The sequence below is a fragment of the Nylanderia fulva genome, unplaced genomic scaffold (assembly GCF_048542155.1).
Source record: "Nylanderia fulva isolate GAGA-0341 unplaced genomic scaffold, ASM4854215v1 Scaffold470, whole genome shotgun sequence".
In the NCBI taxonomy this organism is placed as follows: Eukaryota; Metazoa; Arthropoda; class Insecta; order Hymenoptera; family Formicidae; genus Nylanderia; species Nylanderia fulva.
This window is the reverse complement of record NW_028190555.1, coordinates 1-22739: the sequence shown is the minus strand read 5'-3', so window position 1 is coordinate 22739 and position 22739 is coordinate 1. Positions and strand designations below refer to the sequence as shown.

Sequence of the window (22739 nt, the reverse complement as noted above, 5' to 3'; positions counted from 1 at the left end):
ACGTCCAACTTCAAACGTTGATAAATTTTAGAAGACTACTCCGATTTTAAGAAATAAGGTGTGATTTCGAAAGGTCTTTTTACGTACTTTAATCTTGTAAAATTAGTTTTTTCTTTCAATAACAATTTATATAAGATTTTCAAAAAACAAAGTAAAAATCAATTTTTTCTCAAATTTAGACATCTTCGATTTTCTTCAAGAAAATCTTTAAAAAAGTAGAAATCTTCCCCTTTAAAACGCTTCCAAGGCCAAGATGGGCAGGCTTTTAGTTTTCAAGATATAGTCCATTTTATTATCCATACAATATATGAGAAGTCACCACGCTTGGCCACAAGCAATAGAACTGGCCAGATATCTTTCTGTATTTGTAACAGCGTCCGAACTGCATCATGGGTGACACGCTTGGCTCTAAAATAGACTATATCTTGAAAACTAAAAGCCTGCCCATCTTGGCCTTGGAAGCGTTTTAAAGGGGAAGATTTCTACTTTTTTAAAAGATTTTCTTGAAGAAAATCGAAGATGTCTAAATTTGAGAAAAAATTGATTTTTACTGTTTTTTGAAAATCTTATGTAAATTGTTATTGAAAGAAAAAACTAATTTTACAAGATTAAAGTACGTAAAAAGATCTTTCGAAATCACACCTTATTTTTTAAAATCGGAGTAGTCTTCTGAAATTTATCAGCGTTTTAAGTTGGACGTAATGGCCAAAATGATAAAAATTATTCAAGTCCCTGTTAACACAGAGCCTGTATGGTGTGGGCCAAACAACTTGAGGAATAATTTTATTATTGATGGAACTACACTTTCTACACATTTCAGCGTGATTGGAAAACTTTGAAAATTTGGGTGGATTACTTTATAAATAATGCCTCATATATATATATATATATATATATATATATATATATATAAAGTATAAAATATCTCTGTAACTATTCATTTCTGACCATCTTATCCTTATAACTTTTTATGCTAAAAATTGTAAAAAATTGATTTTATATAAAAAAAAATTAAGGTTTCATTTAAAAAACAAATGACTTTGAAAATCGCCCTTTAAAAAAGTCAGTAGTACCAACTCCCCTCCCCCCCTATTCAACTTTTGTTTAAAATCTTTAAAATGCATTATACAAGAGATATATTTATGTGGATCTTATAAAATGGAACATTCTGTATAATATATATATATATATATATATATATATATATATATATAAATGGCATGCAAGAATTTTTAGCCAATATACGAGGTGTGTTCAAAAAGTATCGCGAATTTTGAATTTCCGCGGGTTACGTATATTCGATTTTCGATTTTTTTGTGGCGTTATGTTGGTACTCATGTTTCTCATTTATGCCGACAAGTACGGCCATTTTGAATGTTCAGTTAATTTTTGACAGCTGCTTTGCTTGCACGTGTTTTGGCTCGTCTTCGATTTTTGCCTATTCCAAAAAATGGATCAAAGAATCTGTATCAAATTTTGTGTGAAAAACAAAATTAAGTGCGCGGACGCATTCTGAATGTTGACTGTGGCATATGGTGAAGCTACCTTGGACCGAAGCAACGTTTATCGGTGGTACAAAATGTTTTCCGAGGGCCGAGAAGATGTGAACGACGAAGAGCGTGCCGGACGCCCGAGCACGTCAACAACAGACGAAAACATTGATGAAGTGAAGAAAATAGTATTGGTCAATCGTCAAATCACCGTTAGAGAAGTCTCTGAGGACCTAAACATATCGATTGGCTCGTGCCATTCGATTTTTACCAATGATTTGGGCATGACACGGGTCGCCGCGAAATTCGTACCAAAATTGCTCAATTTCGACCAAAAACAGCATCGCATTAACATTGCTCAGGAGATGTTGGACTCTGTCCGCGACTACCCAAATTTGCTCCAGAGGGTCATAACTGGTGACGAATCATGGGTTCACAACACACAAAATTTAATACAGATTCTTTGATCCATTTTTTGGAATAGGCAAAAATCGAAGACGAGCCAAAACACGTGCAAGCAAAGCACCTGTCAAAAATTAACTCAAAATGGCCGTACTTGTCGGCATAAATGAGAAACATGAGTACCAACATAACGCCACAAAAAAATCGAAAATCGAATATACGTAACCCGCGGAAATTCAAAATTCGCGATACTTTTTGAACACACCTCGTACTATTTGTTTGAGGCTCTTGGGCCCTCGCTGATCATATATATTATTGGAATTGTGACGTCAGAAGCGAGAAAGTTAAAAATTCTTGCGTGCCATTTTTAGATAAAAAGATTTCGATGAAACATTACTTCCGATATTTGGCTTATTTAGCACACTTTAAATAGTCCGAAAATCTATCTTTTTTCCTTTATAATCATAGTTTCGTATGACAAAGTCTGATATGTCTGATGTCACAATTATTTTACGATTGATTAATTATTAAGAGGTATAAAAATAGTTTTCGGAGTATTTTAAAAGCGTGTTAAAGTTATTTGAAGTTGTGTTTCATCAAAACATTTTTTTATCTAATAAAATGGCGCGTAAGAATTTTCAGCGTGTATTTTTTCGCGTCTCTGACGTCACAATCCAACATGGCCATGGCAAGTACTCGGAGTTTTAAATTGAAAATTATCACGCACAACATACATATCTAAGTATTTACACATATATTACATTGTAAAGCGTGGTCTATACAATTAGCAGTAAAAATAAGCAGTATGAAATGAGATTTGCTTCATTTCGTTACTCCCGACGAAATGGGCAAATCACATTTCGTACTGTTTACTCTTAAGGTCGTGGCACATAAAAAAACGTAAGCCGTAAATTAAGACTTAAGAATTTTATCCATACGGAATTCACAGAGCTGCTTAAGTTTCAAAATGGCTGCCTTACTGCTCGAACGTGATTAGTCGATTCGCTTAAGTTCTACTGCTTACTGCTTACGTTTTTTTATGTGCCACGGCCTTTACTGCTTACTTACTGCCACCCAGTGAGAAATGATGGTCGAATCGACATCGATTCGTTATCGAATCGATGTCAAATTCGTCGAATTGATGTCGAATCGATGACGATTTGACTAATCATTTCTCACTGGGTATTGTAGACCGAGCTTAAATATATATAGTATTCGCAGAGATGACGAGATAATTCTTTAAAATCAACATGTTCGAACAAGTATACATAAAAGTTATATAAATATGATATGTAGTAAAATTATATTTTATCGAATTGCAATTAAATCGTTTATTGCTCCCTTATAGATGAAGCTTTTTGTTTTCGTAAAAAAAAAAGTTTCATATTTCTATATCATCAAAATGTATTCAGAATGTTCCAAAACATTAAAATCACATTTTAAAAAATAAATGTCCTTATGTGTGTGTGTATGTATATTCACGCTAACTTTTCTGAAAATTTAAACATTTCGAGAATTGTTTGAGTTATACAACGCTCCAATTTGGCATATAAGTAAATAAGTAGTACAATATACAGAGGGTGGTTTAAAAATTTGGAATTACGACCAATTATCTTCGAAAATAGTGGTCCTACGAAAAAAATGTTAAATACGAAAGTTGTAGAATTCAAAATAAAAGCTAGGCCCTTGATGATGACTTTATTGACTTTGATTTAGAAGTCATTTCAAGGTCAATTTTATTTTTTTTCAATAGAACCCTCTATTTTTTATTACTAGTTTTTAGCCAAGTTTACTAGTTTTTAGTTATTTAACCAAAATTAATATCTCGTAAGTATGGATTAATCGTATTATATAGAACATTCTAGAATTATCGGATTTTTAAAGAACAAAGTAGTATCAGATAATTTTGCGAGACATTTTATACAAGTGATAAATAATATGTACATATAATAATTTATAAAAAATATATATTATAATTTTTTTATTAGACAATTATGAAACTGAAGATTTGAAAAATATTTGGCAGAAAATGAAATCGCGCAATTACATCAGTCCCATCTCCTATTTTTGATCACGATGGCTCTCCAAATTAATTACTCTACGACATATCCATGATATTATTCATGCCAAGAAGACTATCATCTCTATTGGTATGATCCTGTTTGCGTGGTGCTTGCAATGCATATCATTCTCTGGTACCTATTAGCAGTATACTTGGACAATGTTAATCCGAGTAAATGGATAAGACAAAGGTTAAGAAAGGTAATATATAGTATATAGTAAATATATATATATATATATATATATATATGTAATATAATATACACAAAATATATTATAATATACACATATATAATATATAATATACACATATATATAATATATATATATATAATACACATATATAATATTAATTAATATAAAATATATATAATATTAATAACAGAAAGAAAGAAATAGAGAAAAAGAAAGAGAGAGAGAGAGAGAGAGAGAGAGAGAGAGAAGAGAAAATTGAGGAAACCTAAAAATCTAATAATAATAATAATAATCAAATAATAATAATAATAATAATTAAATAATAATAATAATAATCAAATAATAATAATAATAATAATCAAATAATAATAATAATCAAATAATAATAATAATAATAATCCTACAAAATTCAATAAACAATGTTTATAGTTTGTAGTATAATATATATCTATATGTATAATAATATAAAACTTTAATATACCAATGCATATTACTTTTCAACATTACAACAAAACATGTTCCAATAAAACATTATTGCATATTATTATTATTATTCTTGTCACTACGCGATGTGTGAAACTAGGCAAAACTATTTCATATTTAAATGTGCGTCATAAACGCATGTAAAGTTTACATAGAATAACTTTTAAGATTCAAAGTATAATTTTTTTATCTTATAGATAAATATTAATAATATTTATTTTGTTTTTTAAAAAAGGATCTGAATAGCTCAGATGGAAGAGCAGTCGCCCGGCAAGCGAAAGGTCTCGGGTTCGATTCCCGATTCCAGCGTCTTTCGGATCTATATTTTTCTCTCGCATTTATTTCCTTAAGGAGGGAACAGGGGATGTATGGAATTAAATCTCTTGTAGAGATTATTCCAATTTTAAATCTTGGCCGTGACCAATTAAAATTTAGTGCCTTGTGCACAGGTTTTTAATTCTAACGAGTTTAGTTTCGTTGGGATAACGCACTGTCAACGATTTGGCTCTTATTGCCTGTTTGACACTTTAAATTTATATTTATATTTATAATTATCAAACTAACATTAACAATAACTATCAAACAAATTTATAATTTAATTTTTCGCTGAAATCAAAATACAAGTAAAGAATCAGCAGAGATAATTTTCGAGAGATAATTTATTATTGCTTCTTTCGCGGAATATAGTTTTCGAATAAGTGTTGAAAAATATTATCAATAAGCTACTATATATTTTTTCTTAAAAACAACTATGTGTTCTCTTTACATTAATGATTTTTTCATTATTTTATGTATAACAAATTTTATGTATAAAATAAAAGTTGAAGTAAAGATTATCGAAAAATGAATATTTTACAAGATATATATATATATATATATATATATATATATATATATATATATATAGTTTATATAAAATTATGTTGCATTAAAATATACAAACTTTTTGATCATACTATATACTCTTATAATTTTTTATGTAGAAGATTGCAAAAATCGATATAAAAAAATATAGTGGTTTTATTTTTAAAAAATGAGAGGCCTTTTTTTCCCAACATTTTTTATCCATTAAATTTTCAGGCACCATTTAATTAAAAAAATCAAATTAAATATCTTTAGCAGTGATGGAGAAAACCAGCTTATGTTTAACACTTCATGTGAAATACTTTATTATGTATATATATATGTATATTCAATAATTAGAAATGTATAAAAAGGATGAGAGATTGCTATCATCTTTTAGACTAGACGAATAATTGTAGTTGATTTTTTCTGTATTATTCATATGCTTTATACACCTCTGCAAAATATTTGTCTGGGTAGACCTTTATAAAATGTATATTAATGAAAAATTTTAACGAATTATTAAATTGCGATTGTGTTTTCAATCGATTGCGCTTTATTAAATGGCTATGTACTAAAGTCACTATAAGTAAGCTCTTGTTCTAAATTACGTATTTATATGCATATTACAAATGTTTTTAGGCAAATTGTACATAAATAAGTGTTATTCATTGTTGAATAATCATTTTTTAAATAAGAGGTCTCATAATAATTATTGGACCTAATAACGTACCATTAAAATTAATATAAATAACAAAAATATAAAAATGAAATAATTCTTTGCTTTATTGCTTATTTTTATATTATCGTTATTGATATTAATTTTGATGATGCATTTCGCTTGTCTATTTAGCGTTAAAAATATCTATGTTTCTATGTAAAAATAAAAGTTTTATTTGAAAAGGTCCCACCGAGATTTGAACTCGGATCGCTGGATTCAAAGTCCAGAGTGCTAACCATTACACCATGGGACCAACGACACAATAGCTCTTTATATTAAAGAACTTTTTTAGAACATATACATTTTATAAAGGTCTACCCAGACAAATATTTTGCAGAGGTGTATAAAGCATATGAATAATACAGAACAAATCAACTACAATTATTCGTCTAGTCTAAAAGATGATAGCAATCTCTCATCCTATACATTAAAAACTTGATTATGCACTTATGTATAAAGTCAGTATAGATCTTAAAGTGTAGACACTTAAGGCTGGATCTACAACAGGTGTAGTAAGCTCTAAGCTTTAAGAAATTCACCAATCACAGTCAAGAATGAGAGGAATAATCGAAGGTGATTGATCAATTTCTTAAGGCTTAGAGCTTACTACATCTATTGTAGACCCGGCCTAAGGTCTTGTGTATAATAAAAATAAAACGATTATAAATATTTAAATGTTAGAAAGAAAGAGAAGAAAATAAATAATTAGTGTACGGTGTATGTTACATATATTAGTGCAGAAGGTTCAGTTCATGGACGTAGAAAGTATCTGGACAGAGTCTTTGCCAGGGGGATTAAAGTTTAAGGCCGGGTCCACAATAAATGATGTAAGCCCTATGCTTTAAGAAATTGACTAATCACAGTCGACTATTCTTCTCATACTTGATTGTGATTGATCAATTTCTTAAGGCTTGGGACTTAAGGGTTGGCAGGAAGCTCGGCCAGACTCCAAATTGATGTTGGAAGCCTCACGCGGTGACAACGCGAAACTCCGGTTTCAGTGTTGCCAACGCTGAGAAACCAATTCTCGGGTTTTATGTAGTGGTGCATGTCTGTACATGTACATACACCATTGCATTACTCACGCGAACGCACCGTAGAGAGACAAGGACCGATTGTCACGTGTTGTTCTTGTTTCTCTATCGTGCCGGTATACGCGAGATGCGGTCTGAAAATGCTTTCTGACCATCCATAGAGATATTATATATAAAAGACGCAAGTCGTATGCTTGCTTGTAAGTGAATGCAATAGAGGAATAGAAAAAGAACGCTGCATATGGGCTCCTGCTGTCTTTGTTTAATCGCGCATGCGCATGGCACACGTCCCCCTTCTCTCTCTGCTCATCTTTATAGGTGCTTTCCAATTGAGATTTCCCTAGACACTTTTATGCACACTGCGACACAAATCACGTTCCAATTGCAGTAATTGCCGACACAACATTACACATCTGTACTTAGCTCAAGGGCTACTAGCACAGATTAATAGACAGATCGCCAAAGGTCTGGATGAAGGAGAGACCAGCATTTCTCACTGATTTCAGCGCCATATCGTAGTAGTGGTCAATGCAGTAACTATTAATACGTTCCCAAGATAAGAGCGTCTCATGCTCATGAACTCGTCCGGCGGCATGTACGAAATTTATCTTTTCGTAGCGTTCGCGTATTTCGGAAAGGACAGAATTTTATGATGTTATAAATAAATAAAATATTAACCTGACCTATTATAATTATTTTTTAATAAATGTTTCATTATTATTATCATCTAAGTCTAAGTCGTTTAATTAATTTTTAGTTTTGTAATAATTAATTTAATTTATTCTAATCATTTTAATATGTGAAAAATACTAATACGTATACGTTTTATAATGAATTAATATATTTCGAGAGTCGAATTATATATTTTTAATAATATAAAAGTGTTCAAAAATTATATTTGACTTTTAATTTTAATTATTTTAGCAAAGAGTTCCGAAATCTCTTACACACATAATAGGGATTTTGTTCATCCATATAATTCGCAATTAAGTATATATGTTAATTATTAATTTCAATAAAATACAAAATTAAAATTAAAGGTCAAATATAATTTTTGAACATAAATATATTTAATTCGTTATAAAACGTATACCCGTGATAGTATTTTTCTCGTACAAAAATAACTAGAATAAATTAAATTACTCATAAAAAAATAAAAAAATAATTAAATAATTTATATTATATATGATAATAATAAAACATTTTATAAAAAAAAAACAGATTCAATAAATATAAGTATATATATAACATGCACTTATATTTATTGAATCTATTTTTTAATAAAATGTTTTATAAGCTTAGAAAACTTGACTTTGACGTAACTAGCAAATTTTATTTAATTATTTCACGACGGTTTGACGTAATAAAATGTTTTATTATTATTATATAAAATATAAGTTTAAATTCTTTAATTAATTTTTAATCTTTTATGATTAATTTAATTTACTCTAATTATTTTTGTACGAGAAAAATACTATCATGGGTATATGTTTTATAATTAATTTAATATATTTGTGTTTAAAAATTATATTTGACCTTTAATTTTAATTTTTATTTTATTAAAATTAATAATTAACATATATACTTAATTGCGAATTATATGGATGAAAAAAATCCCCATTATGTGTGTAAGAGATTTCGGAACTCTTTGCTAAAAAATAATTAAAATTAAAAGTCAAATATAATTTTTGAACACTTTTATATTATTAAGAATATATAATTCGGTTCCCGAAATATATTAATTCATTATAAAACGTATACGTGATATTATTTTTCTCATATAAAAATGACTAGAATAAATTAAATTAATTATTAAAAAACTAAAAAGTAATTAAACGACTTAGACTTAGATGATAATAATAATGAAACATTTTATTAAAAAAAGATTCAATAACTAGTAGGTCAGGTTATAATTTTTTATTTATTTATTTATAACATTATGAGCTATTAAGCTCATCATCTCGTTCGCTCTCTTGCTTTCATTCGGCAAGTCACAAACGATATATGATACTCGTATGTTCCTACTTCAACTCTCGAGAATCTGAAACAAACGAAACTCGTGTCCAATATACAGGGTGTCCGGTAACTAACAGACCAATGATTACAAATGGATTCTTTGGTCAATTTGGGAACGATTTTTCTTCAGCGAAAATGTCGAAAAAGGTCATCATTTTTTACAACTTTCCAATCTTTGTCATTATATATCTTTATAACTAAGCCTTAAATTAAAATTTTATTATAGTAAACTCTACCTGAAATTAACTGAAGAATGTAATTATGTTAGACTTTTAACTCCAAAACGTTTAGTTTTCAAAAAATCTATTTTTTTCAATCGCTTATAACTCGAAAATTATTGACTTCTCTACATTTTTGCTAAGGAAAAATCGTCTCCAAATTGGCCAGAGAATCCGCCCTTAATCATTGGTCCGTTAGTTACCGGACACCCTGTATATATTATATAAAAGTGTATAGCACGTCAGAAGCTTGTGAGCTTACAGCGATAAGTAAAAACAATTGCGTATCTATTTCATTGCGTTTATCTGTTTAAACGCGCGCTTTAATTTTTCCAACGTTTTTGCCTGTTTATATTTTAAAGGTCCTCTCTTCTAAAAATCTTGTTTTAAAGATCCTCTCCGCGAGCAAAATTCGAAAACATAAATTATTTAATATTTTTACTTTATTATTTGTAAATCCTCGGTAATTTCAAAATTTTTCTATTTGAAAATTATTAATTTTCTATTGCCAATTAATTTTATCACAGACTTTACTCTTACTCCCATTGCACTTTCGTTTGCGGTTTTCAGTATACGATTTTTTATCGTAGTTACTGAAAATTATTATTGTGAATTATACTTGTGCAATGATATGAAGAATTTACAATTTCGTTGAAATTGTTGATTTTTCAAAAAAATTACGAGATTCGCGGAAATTGCGTGCTTTCTTGGCATTTTCCGTTTGCGGCAGGCGGTTTATTTTTGATTGTTGCAAGTGTTTTTTTTTTTTTTTTTTATTAAAATAGATAATAATAATGTGAAATAAATCACGATATTTGACAGATGTGCATATATATAGAAATTGTAATAATAATAATATTATATCATAAAATTGTAAATTGTTTCAATTTTTTATAGACTGCGATAAAAGATTTTACATTTGGATAAGAAACTGCGGTAAGTAAAAATATAAAATTCTTGAAAACGTACCAAAAATATTTGATAACGTAAAAAGGTGAACTTTGAAAAATAAGGAACTTAAAAATTGCACTAATAAATGGGCTATATGTGAGCCGTGCGCGGATGTAAGGTGTGTTATATCGAAATTTAATTAATAGAATTGAGAATTAATCCCAATTTTAAGTCTTACAAATGTCCAAGCTAATTTTTTGTACCTCGTGTACATTTTTGAAAGTTATATCGAAAAATTAAATTTTAATATGCGTCTTACATCTCACATTTCGCATACGGCTCACATATAGCCTATTTATCTCTTATACTTTATTTCAACCCTTATAGAAATTTATTACTAGTAACGCCAATTTATCACTTATTCGAGTAATTAATCACTTTTATTTCGAATACTTAAATTACTGTATATTATAGTATTTTAAATACTCGAAATAAGTGATTAATTGGCGTAGTGATAAATTTCTACAAGAGAATAAGGAGCCTTTAAATTCTTAATGTAAAAAATTTCAAGTAATTTTCTTTAATAAAATTTAATTAAAAAATTTAATTAAAAAATTTTTGAACACTGTGTTAAATCACATTTAAAATCGTGATTATTTCAATAAAAAAACATTTTATGTGTAAAAAATATATTTTTTATATTTAATAAATTTTATATATATATATATGCATATGTAAAATATTCTCTCTCTCTCTCTCTCTCTCTCTCTCACACACACACACACAACGGGGGCCAAATCTCTCAAATTGGTCTCATGATCAATTAGCCTGGATTCGCACCAGGGGCAAAGTCTGTTGGTAATGTCAAACAAATTTAGCCTGGACTTGCACCAGGGGCAAAGTCTTTTGGTCGAGTCTACGAAATTTAGCACGGACTCGAACCAGGGGCAAAGTCTTTTGGTTCAAATCTACGAAATTTAGCACGGACTCGAACCAGGGGCAAAGTGTGTCGGTAAGGGGCAAAGTCTATCGCACGAAGATGGCGGTCTCTTCTTTAGGCAGGCCTTTGGCGATCTGTCTATTAATCTGTGCTACTAGTCAACTGTGTAATCTTCTATTTTCTAGGAACAATTAAATGTGCGGTTGCAAACTGACGGCGGTTATGTTGGCAATTTTCTTTTTTTTATCTATCAAAAGTTGTATTCAAAAGAAGACTAAAGTATATTTACATTAATAATTAAAAGAATATTATAAGTATATTTATACTAAAGTATGAATATAAACAATAAAAATATTAAAAGTATCATTGAAGTAAGTAATTCGAATTAATGAGTTTTTGTACAATTAATTTTTTTATTATATTTAATAAATAAAACAAAGTTGTATTTTTTGCATATTTGCAGGTTATGTATATTATTAATAATTAAATTTTCATTCATATTTATATATTAATATAATATTATGCATTTATAATTATAAATATATGAATTATATACAACATTAAACGCTAAATAAATAAAATATTAAAATACCTATATTTTTCAACTCGAGTCTCGTATAATTAGTTCGATCATTACTATCGCCATGGATTATAGAATATCAAGATGGATATGGTTATAAAGAATCCTTCACTATCTACTCAAAAGTCGAATATTAACTTTGTTCCAATTGAGTCGTGCACATCGCTACACTTTGTGCCTTCCTGTGTATGTTTGTGTTAAAATGTGTTAAACAATTGGAAAGCACCTTATGCTTGCTTCTTCTTTACAAATTATACACTTTTTTGTCATCTTGAAAGTTTGTTATATTAACTTGTTATAAAAACATAAATCTTCTTCTTATTCTGCTAACACTTGAGCAAAGCAAAGCAAGCACGAGAGCTATAGCCGAGTCTGCCGAGAGCATAGAGATGAGCAGAGAGAGAAGGGGGACGTGTGCCATGCGCATGCGCGATTAGACAAGGACAGCAGGGGTTCATATGCAGCGTTCTCTTTCTATTTCTCTATCGCGCTCTCGACTCCCTCGCGTCCTCTATATATAATATCTCTATGTGGCCATCCGTAGCAGAAGGCAGTAATGTAGCAAGGCTAATAAGCACCCACTTTTGTAAATTTTATATATGCGTATGCACATATGTGTGTATATATATATATGCAAATAATATCAAAAATTACATATGTTTTCAAATTGTACAACGATACATAATAATAATAAAATAATAATGCAAAGAGTAAACAATGTTCAGAACGTAAGACACGGACGTTTATTAAACTTGGCAATTGATTGTTCTTTTTATTTTATACTTTTTCATCAACTTTACATATCGTCAGCGTAATAGAGAGACAAGGAGAGAACAACTATCAATTCTAGAGTCTGTTATAGAACATGTCGTAAATTTATAGACTAATAAATATGTATTATTTAATTACTTTTTAATTATATTGATATTAATAATTTCTGCTATATAAATTAGTATGAAAACACCGTGAAAACTCGCCCATACAGCACAGATTATTGCAATTATATTGCAGCAACGTTGCAATGTTGCAAGTTGCAATGCAACATTATAAAGACATTGCAGAGATATAGGTGCACAAAATTCCAGCACACTTGTAGCAACATGACATTAATATTTCGGAAATATTGCATGTAATCCAAATTCTATAATTTATATATTGTAATATATATACATGTACCCAGCAAACACCAAATTACAGCTATATAATTGTTAGTTGTAATTTCCCACTCAAAAATATAATACGTGTATAATTATAACAATTATATTGTTGAGTGGAAAATTACAACTAACAATTATATAACTGTAACTTGGTATTTGCTGGGTATAATACTGTAATAAAATAATTTTTTGCAATATTGTACAATAAAAGATGTTAACGATAATCAATAATTTTATTAAATCATTGGCTTAAATTTCTGCGCCGAACGCTCTGCGCAATACATGTGTGCGTGTATAGTAGGCGCCGGCTTCGCTACGTAGTAGACGTAGACCGTTGCAACTCGTGGTTATCACGTGTACAGTAACTCGCATTGACTTGTTTTGCTGTGTAAAGGAAAAGGTAAGCATTTTTTTGATAATACTATGTTTAATTATAACGATATACTATAAAGTTAAAAATCTATATTTCGTAATTATAAAAGAGAATTACTTGTCCCAAAGTTAATAAGAACCTATAACCTCTATAACCTCAAGGAGACTGAGACTGATTGGGAAAGTAAAAACTATATATTTATTTATGATATATCTTCGTATATTTTTTAAGTGAATATTTTTGCTTTATTTAATTTTCTATTTTGCTATGGGATATATGTACATATCTCTATGATACAGTAATATGAAACTATAGATACTTTAGAGGTAAATATAGGCAGCAGTTAAAATAAATAATTATAATACATAAAAAGTAATATAATATATATAAATCTGTAGCTAGTGCTTTATGTGTGTATATTTTATATTATCATTTCTTACTTGTGATGAGTGTTTCAACTATTTATACAGTTCGCACTGTGCATATACATTTGTCGCATTGCAGATAATATGTATTTGTATATTGTGAAATAGAAAACCAGAAAGAAAGCAAGAAATATTGAAATAAGAAAATATATAAAGGCACATAATAGATAAATATAATTATTACTGTTCTAATCAAGTTGAAATTTTGAGAGGATATATGTGATTTTGTCTCTAGAATAAGCATATGTTTTTGTATTATGTGTAATAGTATAAACAACACATTATATACAAATAAATATAGGCAAATTAATCTGTTTTTATATTAAAATATTTTTACTATATTGTTTCAGAGAATATTACTAAACATTTTGGCAAGGAGGATTCTACGTATAATATCTTGAGTAATACGTACATACTTTTGATATATGTATATATTAGCATTTCATTAATAGGTAAGCATTCTTATGTATGTAGGATTTATTTCCTCTCATCTTTAATTAATAATTATTGAATTATTTGAATTATATATTACATTTACAGATATAACTAAAAAATATGTAATTTATTTTAAAAAATTTGTATTTGTACTGACAAGCTTAAACTTAAATGTATAATATGTCTAATATATTAAAAGGTAAAATATCTGTTTCAAAACGTCATATTAGGAGAATTATTGAAGATCAAACTAATATTGATCTAGCAGGATTATCTACACAAATCATTAATTTATTTTTTTTTATGTAAGTATATGAATTTTAATATTATTTTATTTTTACAGATCCTTAACAGGAAAGGAAAATCAGCCTCGTTAAGTTTATAATATTTATAATGCTCTTTCTAAGTTTTTTTTATGTTCAATGATTTACTTTATTTGTTTTAACATAATTCCTTATCTTTATTTTTAAGTTCTCTTAACTGAAAACAAACTATGTTTTAAGGCTCAAATGTTATGTTTGGAATTATATAGTTTATGGTTCAAACTCTACGTCGTTACTATCTTTAAGTTTCTTTATAGCTAGTGGGCAATTAATGCTAGCCCATACGCCAAATTTAAAATTATCTTTAAGTTTCGATTAATCGATTGTGATTATATTTATGATTATATAATCAACTGTGATTAATATTTATTTGTGATTATATATAATCGACTGTGATTATATTTATTTGTGATTACATTGCAATAAACAAAAATATAGATAACATTTAACTACAACGTATTTTCATTAATGATTTATTTACATTTATATACCTGTATATGCAACATTAGTTTATGGTTGCAATAACAATGCATTATTGCAAACTCATAACATTGCAATATTGTTGTAATATTTTGTTGCAATCTTCCAAAAAGCGGACATTTTAACATTGCTGCAATTCAACAGCAATGATGTAGCAACATTTTGCAGTGAATTTGCAATATTGCAATATTGCAGTGAAAGACTGTTGTAATGTTTTTGCAATCTATCGGTGCTGTATGGGTTCAAATCTATCGGTATCAACATTTTTTTTATTAAAATATATAAAAATTATTAAAAATATATTTTTTGTAAAGACAAATTGAAGTTCTTAAAATATAGAAAATATTGGATTAATTTATTTACGGAATTCTTTTGCATTTATATATATACAATGTGTGTTATAGTTGTAAAATTATTGAAATATTTTCAATATTAAAAAATTCTTACAAATTGTTTTTAAAAATATATATTTTTAAAATAATTTTTATATATTCTAATGTATTATAAAAAAAAATTATTATACCAGATAGACTTGAACTCGAGTTTTCAGATGCAAGAGAGACAAAGACAGACTGATACTCTCTTCTTGTCAAGCAGCCAGTATGTTAGCACGGAAATTTCCCCTGCTCCTTATGAATCTAGTGAGAATCTTATCGTCCAGATATTGCATAAAATAAGTGACATAATTTCATGGATTTTTTAAAATATATTCTTTATATAATAAAGCAGTCCTCCAAAGAGCCGGATTTTACATTTTTGTTCTTAAAAATTGATAATAAATTAAATAAGGACTCGCAGCTAACCTTACTCGTTCCTTGCTGCCCATTTTCCCAAGTTTATTAAATATTTTTATTTTTATCTTTTTTTCATAAAATAGCTCTTTAGAGGACTACATATAAGCTTACTGATTAAGAATATCCTAAATTTAATGAGATTCATGAAGTATTTTGGCTAATATCTAGAAATTAAGAATCTGTAATTCCCGGCCGGCCGACAGAAGTCTCTACCAAGCCTTGTGCCTAAAGTTACTAGATTACAAAGTAACGCAATTCATAAGATACATGGGAGTCAGGGTGCGATTACATGGACGCGCGGAAACGCGGAAACGCGGAAACGCGGAAGAGAAAGTAACTAAACTTTACTAGAGTCCCGCATTTCCGCGCGTTTCGTTCCGTCTGTTTTGATTGCCTTATATTACATGGAGCACATTTTGAGCGGAAAAGCGGAACGGGGAATTATAAAATATTAATATTTAACTATATTTATTGATTAAAATGCTTGTATTCAATAGATAAGTTGAAAAGATGAACATATTAAAAGGAATTACAATGAATTAAGTAAATATAAATTTAAAAAATTAATACAAATGTCTATTTGTCACTATACCGTTCCGCTTTTCCGCTCAAAATGTGCTCCATGTAATATAAGGCAATCAAAACAGACGGAACGGAACGCGCGGAAATGCGGGACTCTAGTAAAGTTTAGTTACTTTCTCTTCCGCGTTTCCGCGTTTCCGCGTTTCCGCGCGTCCATGTAATCGCACCCTCAAGATGGTGTCGAAAAGTGTAGATAGTGTATACATTGTGTAAATCATCTCTACTTTAAGTGCAGTCTTTATAACCTGTTATGACCTTCTTCCAGAAACGGCCGCGTTGCGTGGAGTCAAAATGGCAGTTTTTTTCCCCCTAATTGCGGTACTTTGTAATCTAGTGACTTTACTCCTGCCGACCCTTAAATTACCTATTGTAGACCCGGTCTAAAGCCTTGTGTCCACGATACTATAAGACTCTACACGATACCAAAGAATATAGACGAGTATAGAAGCACGGTTTTCGGTACCTCGCGGGTCGCATGAGCTGGGGGGTACTTTCCTATAGTTTACGTCACGTATCACTATACTGAAATGCTATAGATAGTATAGTATACGTGACGTAAACTATAGCAAAGCACCCCAGCTCGTGCGACCCGCGGGGTACCGAGAACCGTGCTTTTATACTCATCTATATATTCTTTGGTTTCAGCTTTTTCAGCGTGCCGCGAATTCAACAGTAATTGTAATTAACAATGAACGAAGAAGTAGAAAGAGTTGTTCTTCTTGAGCATTATTCACCTGTCTCGCACGTTCTGTCATCCATGCACGATATTTCTGCCTGTAAAGCGTGGTTTACAATGGCAGTTGGACTACAAAGTACTAAAGTCAAAGTACAAGAGTAAGGCCCGTTCTACAATACGTCGTATGTCGCAGTTGGATGCCGGAACGTAAGCAATTGTTCAATGCGGAAATTTTGTTTCCGAAAAAGAATCTTCCTCATTGGACAATCGCTTACGCTTCGACATCCGACTGCGACATACGACGTATTGTAGAACCGGCCTAAGCAGTAAGGCCCGTTCTACAATACGTATGTCGACTGCGACATACGTCGACTCATGTCGACTGCGACATACGTATTGTAAAACGGACCTTAGGCCGGTTGGATTTCGGGCCTTAGGCCAGTCGGATGTCGGAACGTAAGCGATTGTCGAATGCGGAAATTTTGTTTTTAAAAAAGAAATTTCCTCATGTATAAGTTATAAACGCATTATTTTAAAATTAAGGTATTAATTTTTATATTAATTTATCATCAATTGTAATTACCAAAAAATATATTTTTACATAAAAATCAAAATTTCTTATTTAACAAATGATAATATTCTTTGTTCTTTGTTATTATAAATTTTAAAAGGATTATAAAAATTTTAATTTAATATAAATATTTTTAAAAATTAACTTTTAATTTAACTTCAGTTAATTTAATCTTAACTCCACTTTAACTGAATTAATTTTTTGTTCATGTAATTTTTAACTTAACTAAATTAATTTTATAAGCAACTAACTTTAATTAGTTTAAAAAAATTATTAACTTACCCAACCCTGTTAAAAAGTATAAAATATCTCGTGAATTATTAACTTTTGGTCATTTTATTTTTATAACTTTTTTTACTTTAACCCTAAATTGAACCTCGATATTTGAAGAAAATAAAATTATTCCCCCTCCCATATCTTTGGTAATTTAGTCTGTTTGTCACTAACGGCGTTACAATCTTTGTCTCAATCTTCTCAATGTTCTTGCAGAGTTGGCACTCTATAAAGCGTTTTATGTTTCAAATGTTTCAATCCACCTCTTTATATAAGGTTATGTTTCAAATGCTTTTCAAGTTTTCTTGCGCACTATAAACATAAATGCAAAAAGTAATTACTTGAATAATCGTGAAGACGGTAATTACCTTTTTTTTTTATCAATAAACATGCCTCGAATGCCTATGCATCCTGCCTCTGGAACAGGTATTATTACGCCATTCGCTAAGGCGATACGACTCGTCCGTTTTGGTTGCACTAACCGACCATTTTATCACGTTGTTATAATGGACGTAAGTTGGCCTGATTATTTAAGAGAAAATTAGAGTTAACATAAATCCATGTTTTTTAGCTACATTTTTTCATTATTTTTATTTTATTATTTATATTTCTAAAAATAATGTTATTGTAACTTATGCTGTCAAAAACCGGAAAAATGTGAATATAATAAAAAAGTTTCTAATATCAATAAATTTCTTTTATATATTATATTTTGTTATTATTACACACATATATATATATATATATATATGTGTGTGTGTGTAATAATAACAAAATATAATATATAAAAGAAATTTATTGATATTAGAAACTTTTTTATTATATTCACATTTTTCCGGTTTTTGACAGCATAAGTTACAATAACATTATTTTTAGAAATATAAATAATAAAATAAGAATGATGAAAAAATATAGCTAAAAAACATGGGTTTATGTTAATATTATATTTATGTTATATATATATATATATATATATATATATACACACACACACACACACACACACACACACACACACACACACACACACACACACATATAATAAAAAATATAATATAAATATATACAGGGTGTCACTTAATTGGCGCCCAATATTTATATAGCGATATTCCTCGTGGAAAACTGAGTCGAAAAGTTCTGTACTATTTTTTTCTGTAAGGCATAATAAAATAGTGATTATGCATTATAGAAAAGAATGATATAGGACTTTTCGACTCGGTTTTTCACGAGGAATATCGCTATACATATAATTAGTTTTTTTCTGTAAGGCATAATAAAGTAGTAATTATTCAGTACGTTAATACATTACTGAATAATTACTACTTTATTATGCCTTACAGAAAAAAATGGTACAGGATTTTTCGACTCAGTTTTCCACGAGGAATATCGCTATATAAATATTGGGTGCCAATTAAGTGACACCCTATATATATGTATATATATATATATATATATATATATATATATATATTTTATAGTTTTAATATCGAAATAATTTAATTTAGTCTCTTTATTGTTTTACAATAAGCTGTTTAATGTAATAATTAAATATTTTGTTCAAAATGATGACACTTCAACATTATTCATTCCTATAGTTCAAAATTTCAAAAGTCAATATCTCTTCAAGGAAGCGTTTGCGAGCAAACTCCCAGATAAATTATTTGTTTGTTTTGAGGTCCTACATTCGTATTTTATATTTAGCTAATTAACTTGGAAACATCCTGTATAATTATTATATTGTATTATTATATATTATTATATATTATATTATATTATATTTTATATTGTATTATATATTATATTGTTTTATATATTTTATATATATATATATATATATATATATATATATAGTATTACATATCGTATTATATATTATATATTATCTTTTATATTATATTTTTTTATATTGTAGATTAATAAACAACAAAAAGCACCACCGATAGAACAAGTTGGTGTATATGATCCTATTCCAAATGTATACAATGAGAAACTAGTGTCGTTCAATTATGAAAGAATACAATATTGGGTCGCTAAAGGAGCACAGGTATCTAAACCTGTTGCGGATTTATTGGGACTTGCTGGATTCTTACCTATTCATCCAACAACATACATGAGAGCATGGAGAAATCGCAGAATTAAAAAGAAAAGTGCTGCTGAAGAGAGTATATCCGAAGAGCAAGCTGCAGTATCAGAGAGTTAAGATATTAAAATATATTTATTTTTTATAGTGAACATTCGTTTTTTGTACATTTCGTGAGACTCATTAATAAAATCTTTGTCAAATTTTTGTATGGATAATTATATATATTATAATGCTGCAATATTTTTTATTGTTTGTAGACATTTAAATATAGAATTGAATATATTTCAACTTCAATAAAGTTCTCTAATTTTGAATGCTCTTCAATAGTAAAATATAGTTCTGTTGTTTATAAGTATTAAATATTTTTATTTTTTAAATAATTTTGTATCTATGATTAGTATTATTATTATTATGATTTATTATCTTTCTGTGTGAATGTGTAATATATAATTGTTAACTGTTATCCCAGTCCATATTATTATTAATTATAATGAACAATATCACTAACAATTATGGTATATAAATTAAAAAAAAAATTTTCCCCAGGTGAGGCTCGAACTCACAACCCCGGCATTGCTCACAGAATTACTGTCTTATAAGTACCGTGCGCTAACCGATTGCGCCACTGGGGATTTGTATTATTGTGTCTCCTATATGTAGTAGATCCATTAGTGTAATATATATATATGTGTGTGTATATATATATATATATATATATACACACACATGTATAAAATATATATATTATATACAGGATGTTCCATTTTGGAAAATCAGTTTAAATAATTAAAAAATGTTGCATTTTAGAAAAAAGTTTTGAACTAAAATTGTTACTTTTGAGAAAGAAAGAAATAATTTTAATTTACAATTTAAATTTTTCATTTTTTAAGGTCATTTAAAGGTCATTTTAGTTTTTTGAAATCATAATTTTTTTATGTAAATCGAGTCCGCAACATTCGACATAAAAAATTATGAGTATTATAACGGAAAAGTGAATAGTTTACGAGATACTTAACATTATTATAAATATTCTTTTATTAAATTGCTGTTTGCATAATTTAAAAAATAAATACGGAACAAATTACATATAATTTAAAACAATAATTTAATAAATAAAAATTTCGAAATAAATTAATATAATCTAATTTCCTCTAATTGGCAAATTTTTTTTATTGGAATTTCTTTAAAAAATTTACATAAAAAAGATAAAGAATTTTTACACTTTAATATAGATACATAATTATTTATTCATTGATATTGATAGATATATTATAGATTTTTAATGTTTATACTTAATTAAATAATGAATAGTTAATTTATATAAAAATATTTAAATATAGATATATTTCGAGAAATAAATTTTATTATATATTTATATCTTTAGCATAAATATCAATGGCACTGCACAATCTATGCCATAGTTGGTTAAGTTTATCCTTTGTCAAGCCAATATCACAAAATTCTTTTAATAAGGTTCGATTTTCTTCGGAAAATTTTATTCCTAAATTAATAAATATATTTTTTAACTATTTAATTACTATATTATAATTTCTATTTATTAAGAAAAATATATTATTAATCGTTACCTATTTCTGTGGATTTTACTGTAAAGAAATGTTCAATGCGCCATGTAGGCTCCATAAATTTCAGTGTCCATTGAAATATTATATAATTTTCTTTTGTATTAGTGGGTGAATACATATGCAATAATATACCTCCATTTTCCTGAGTATTTTCTTCTATAGTTGCATATTTCTTCGATTCTAAATTGTTTACAATCTTAGATCTGACAATATGATTTTTATTGTAATCGGAAAATGCTGAAAGAAAGGTGACTTATTAGTATTAAAACTTCTACAACTTAATATTACTGTGCGTATTATTATAATTGTTTACCAGACATAAGAAGAGAAAAATTTTTCATCTTTGTCATCTTATCGAACCATGGAAATATTTCAAATAGGTAACAATTATCGATGTCTGTAAAATGGCACATTATATTGTTGATTTTAAGATCATCTAGATGCTGACAAAAAAATTAAAGGATGAAAAACTTATATATTAAATATATTAATATATAAAATATATATTAAAAAAATTGGTCACAGAAAAGATTGAATTTTCACATACCATGGAATCTACTGTCAATTCAAGACAGAAGGAAATTGTTTTTGTCACTACTTTAGCTGTATAAATGAAAGTATCATCCTGTGACCATCTTTTATGGACCTCTTTAAATGTTATTCCTGTTACCTGACCAGCAATCTCGCACAATTTAATTCTGTACTTGTCAGATTGCGATTTCGAAGGTTTGTGATCTTCATTATCAGCAGGCAATGTGCTAGAAATTAATTAATAATTATTAATTCTAATAAATAATTATAATAAAATTCGAATAAATTATATATTCATAACTATTAATAACTAAACTAATTAATTATAATTAATTACATATTGAAATTAATTAATAATTAATTACATTTTGGTATTAATTAATGAATATCTGCCATTCTCATGATCTTTTAGCTTATTTTTTAATTCAATCGCTTTTTCTACAAGTTTCTTCTTCAGTCCACGCAATTGTATTATCTCTTCATTTTGCATTTTATTGTAATTTCACTGTTGCTTACTTTCTACTTTTTTGTAATACTGGATTAATATCAGATTAGTGATACAAGTGAGGGTTTTTCAAA

The 22739-nt window shown here is 28.2% G+C and overlaps 2 protein-coding genes, 1 long non-coding RNA gene and 2 other non-coding genes across 6 annotated transcripts; 2 read left to right on the top strand and 3 right to left on the bottom strand.

Annotated features, from left to right (window-relative positions):
• Positions 1–6376: 6376 nt before the first annotated feature.
• TRNAQ-UUG (transfer RNA glutamine (anticodon UUG)) lies at positions 6377–6448 on the bottom strand. Its single transcript has one exon. It is a non-coding gene; the product is annotated as a tRNA-Gln (tRNA).
• A 6750-nt stretch (positions 6449–13198) lies between these two features.
• Positions 13199–15036, top strand: LOC114930400 (uncharacterized). Of its 2 annotated transcripts, none has more exons than XR_003819454.2 (3): positions 13199–13431; positions 14180–14281; positions 14370–14473. It is a non-coding gene; the product is annotated as an uncharacterized LOC114930400 (long non-coding RNA). The 2 variants fall into 2 exon arrangements; XR_003819453.2 differs by lacking the exon at positions 14370–14473 and adding an exon at positions 14608–15036 and having other exon boundaries at positions 13209–13431.
• A 3138-nt stretch (positions 15037–18174) lies between these two features.
• Positions 18175–21876, top strand: mRpS16 (mitochondrial ribosomal protein S16). Its single transcript, XM_029302159.2, has 2 exons — positions 18175–18475; positions 19876–21876. The coding sequence occupies exons 1-2, from the start codon at positions 18353–18355 to the stop codon at positions 20161–20163; spliced, it is 411 nt and encodes a 136-aa protein (XP_029157992.1). The 5' UTR covers positions 18175–18352; the 3' UTR covers positions 20164–21876.
• On the bottom strand, positions 20585–20678 carry TRNAI-UAU (transfer RNA isoleucine (anticodon UAU)). The gene is made up of 2 exons: positions 20641–20678; positions 20585–20620 (listed from the first exon to the last, which is right to left on the bottom strand). It is a non-coding gene; the product is annotated as a tRNA-Ile (tRNA).
• On the bottom strand, positions 21192–22733 carry LOC114930393 (uncharacterized). Its single transcript, XM_029302156.2, has 5 exons — positions 22526–22733; positions 22177–22387; positions 21943–22072; positions 21633–21866; positions 21192–21547 (listed from the first exon to the last, which is right to left on the bottom strand). The coding sequence occupies exons 1-5, from the start codon at positions 22648–22650 to the stop codon at positions 21411–21413; spliced, it is 837 nt and encodes a 278-aa protein (XP_029157989.2). The 5' UTR covers positions 22651–22733; the 3' UTR covers positions 21192–21410.
• Between the last annotated feature and the right edge of the window lie 6 nt (positions 22734–22739).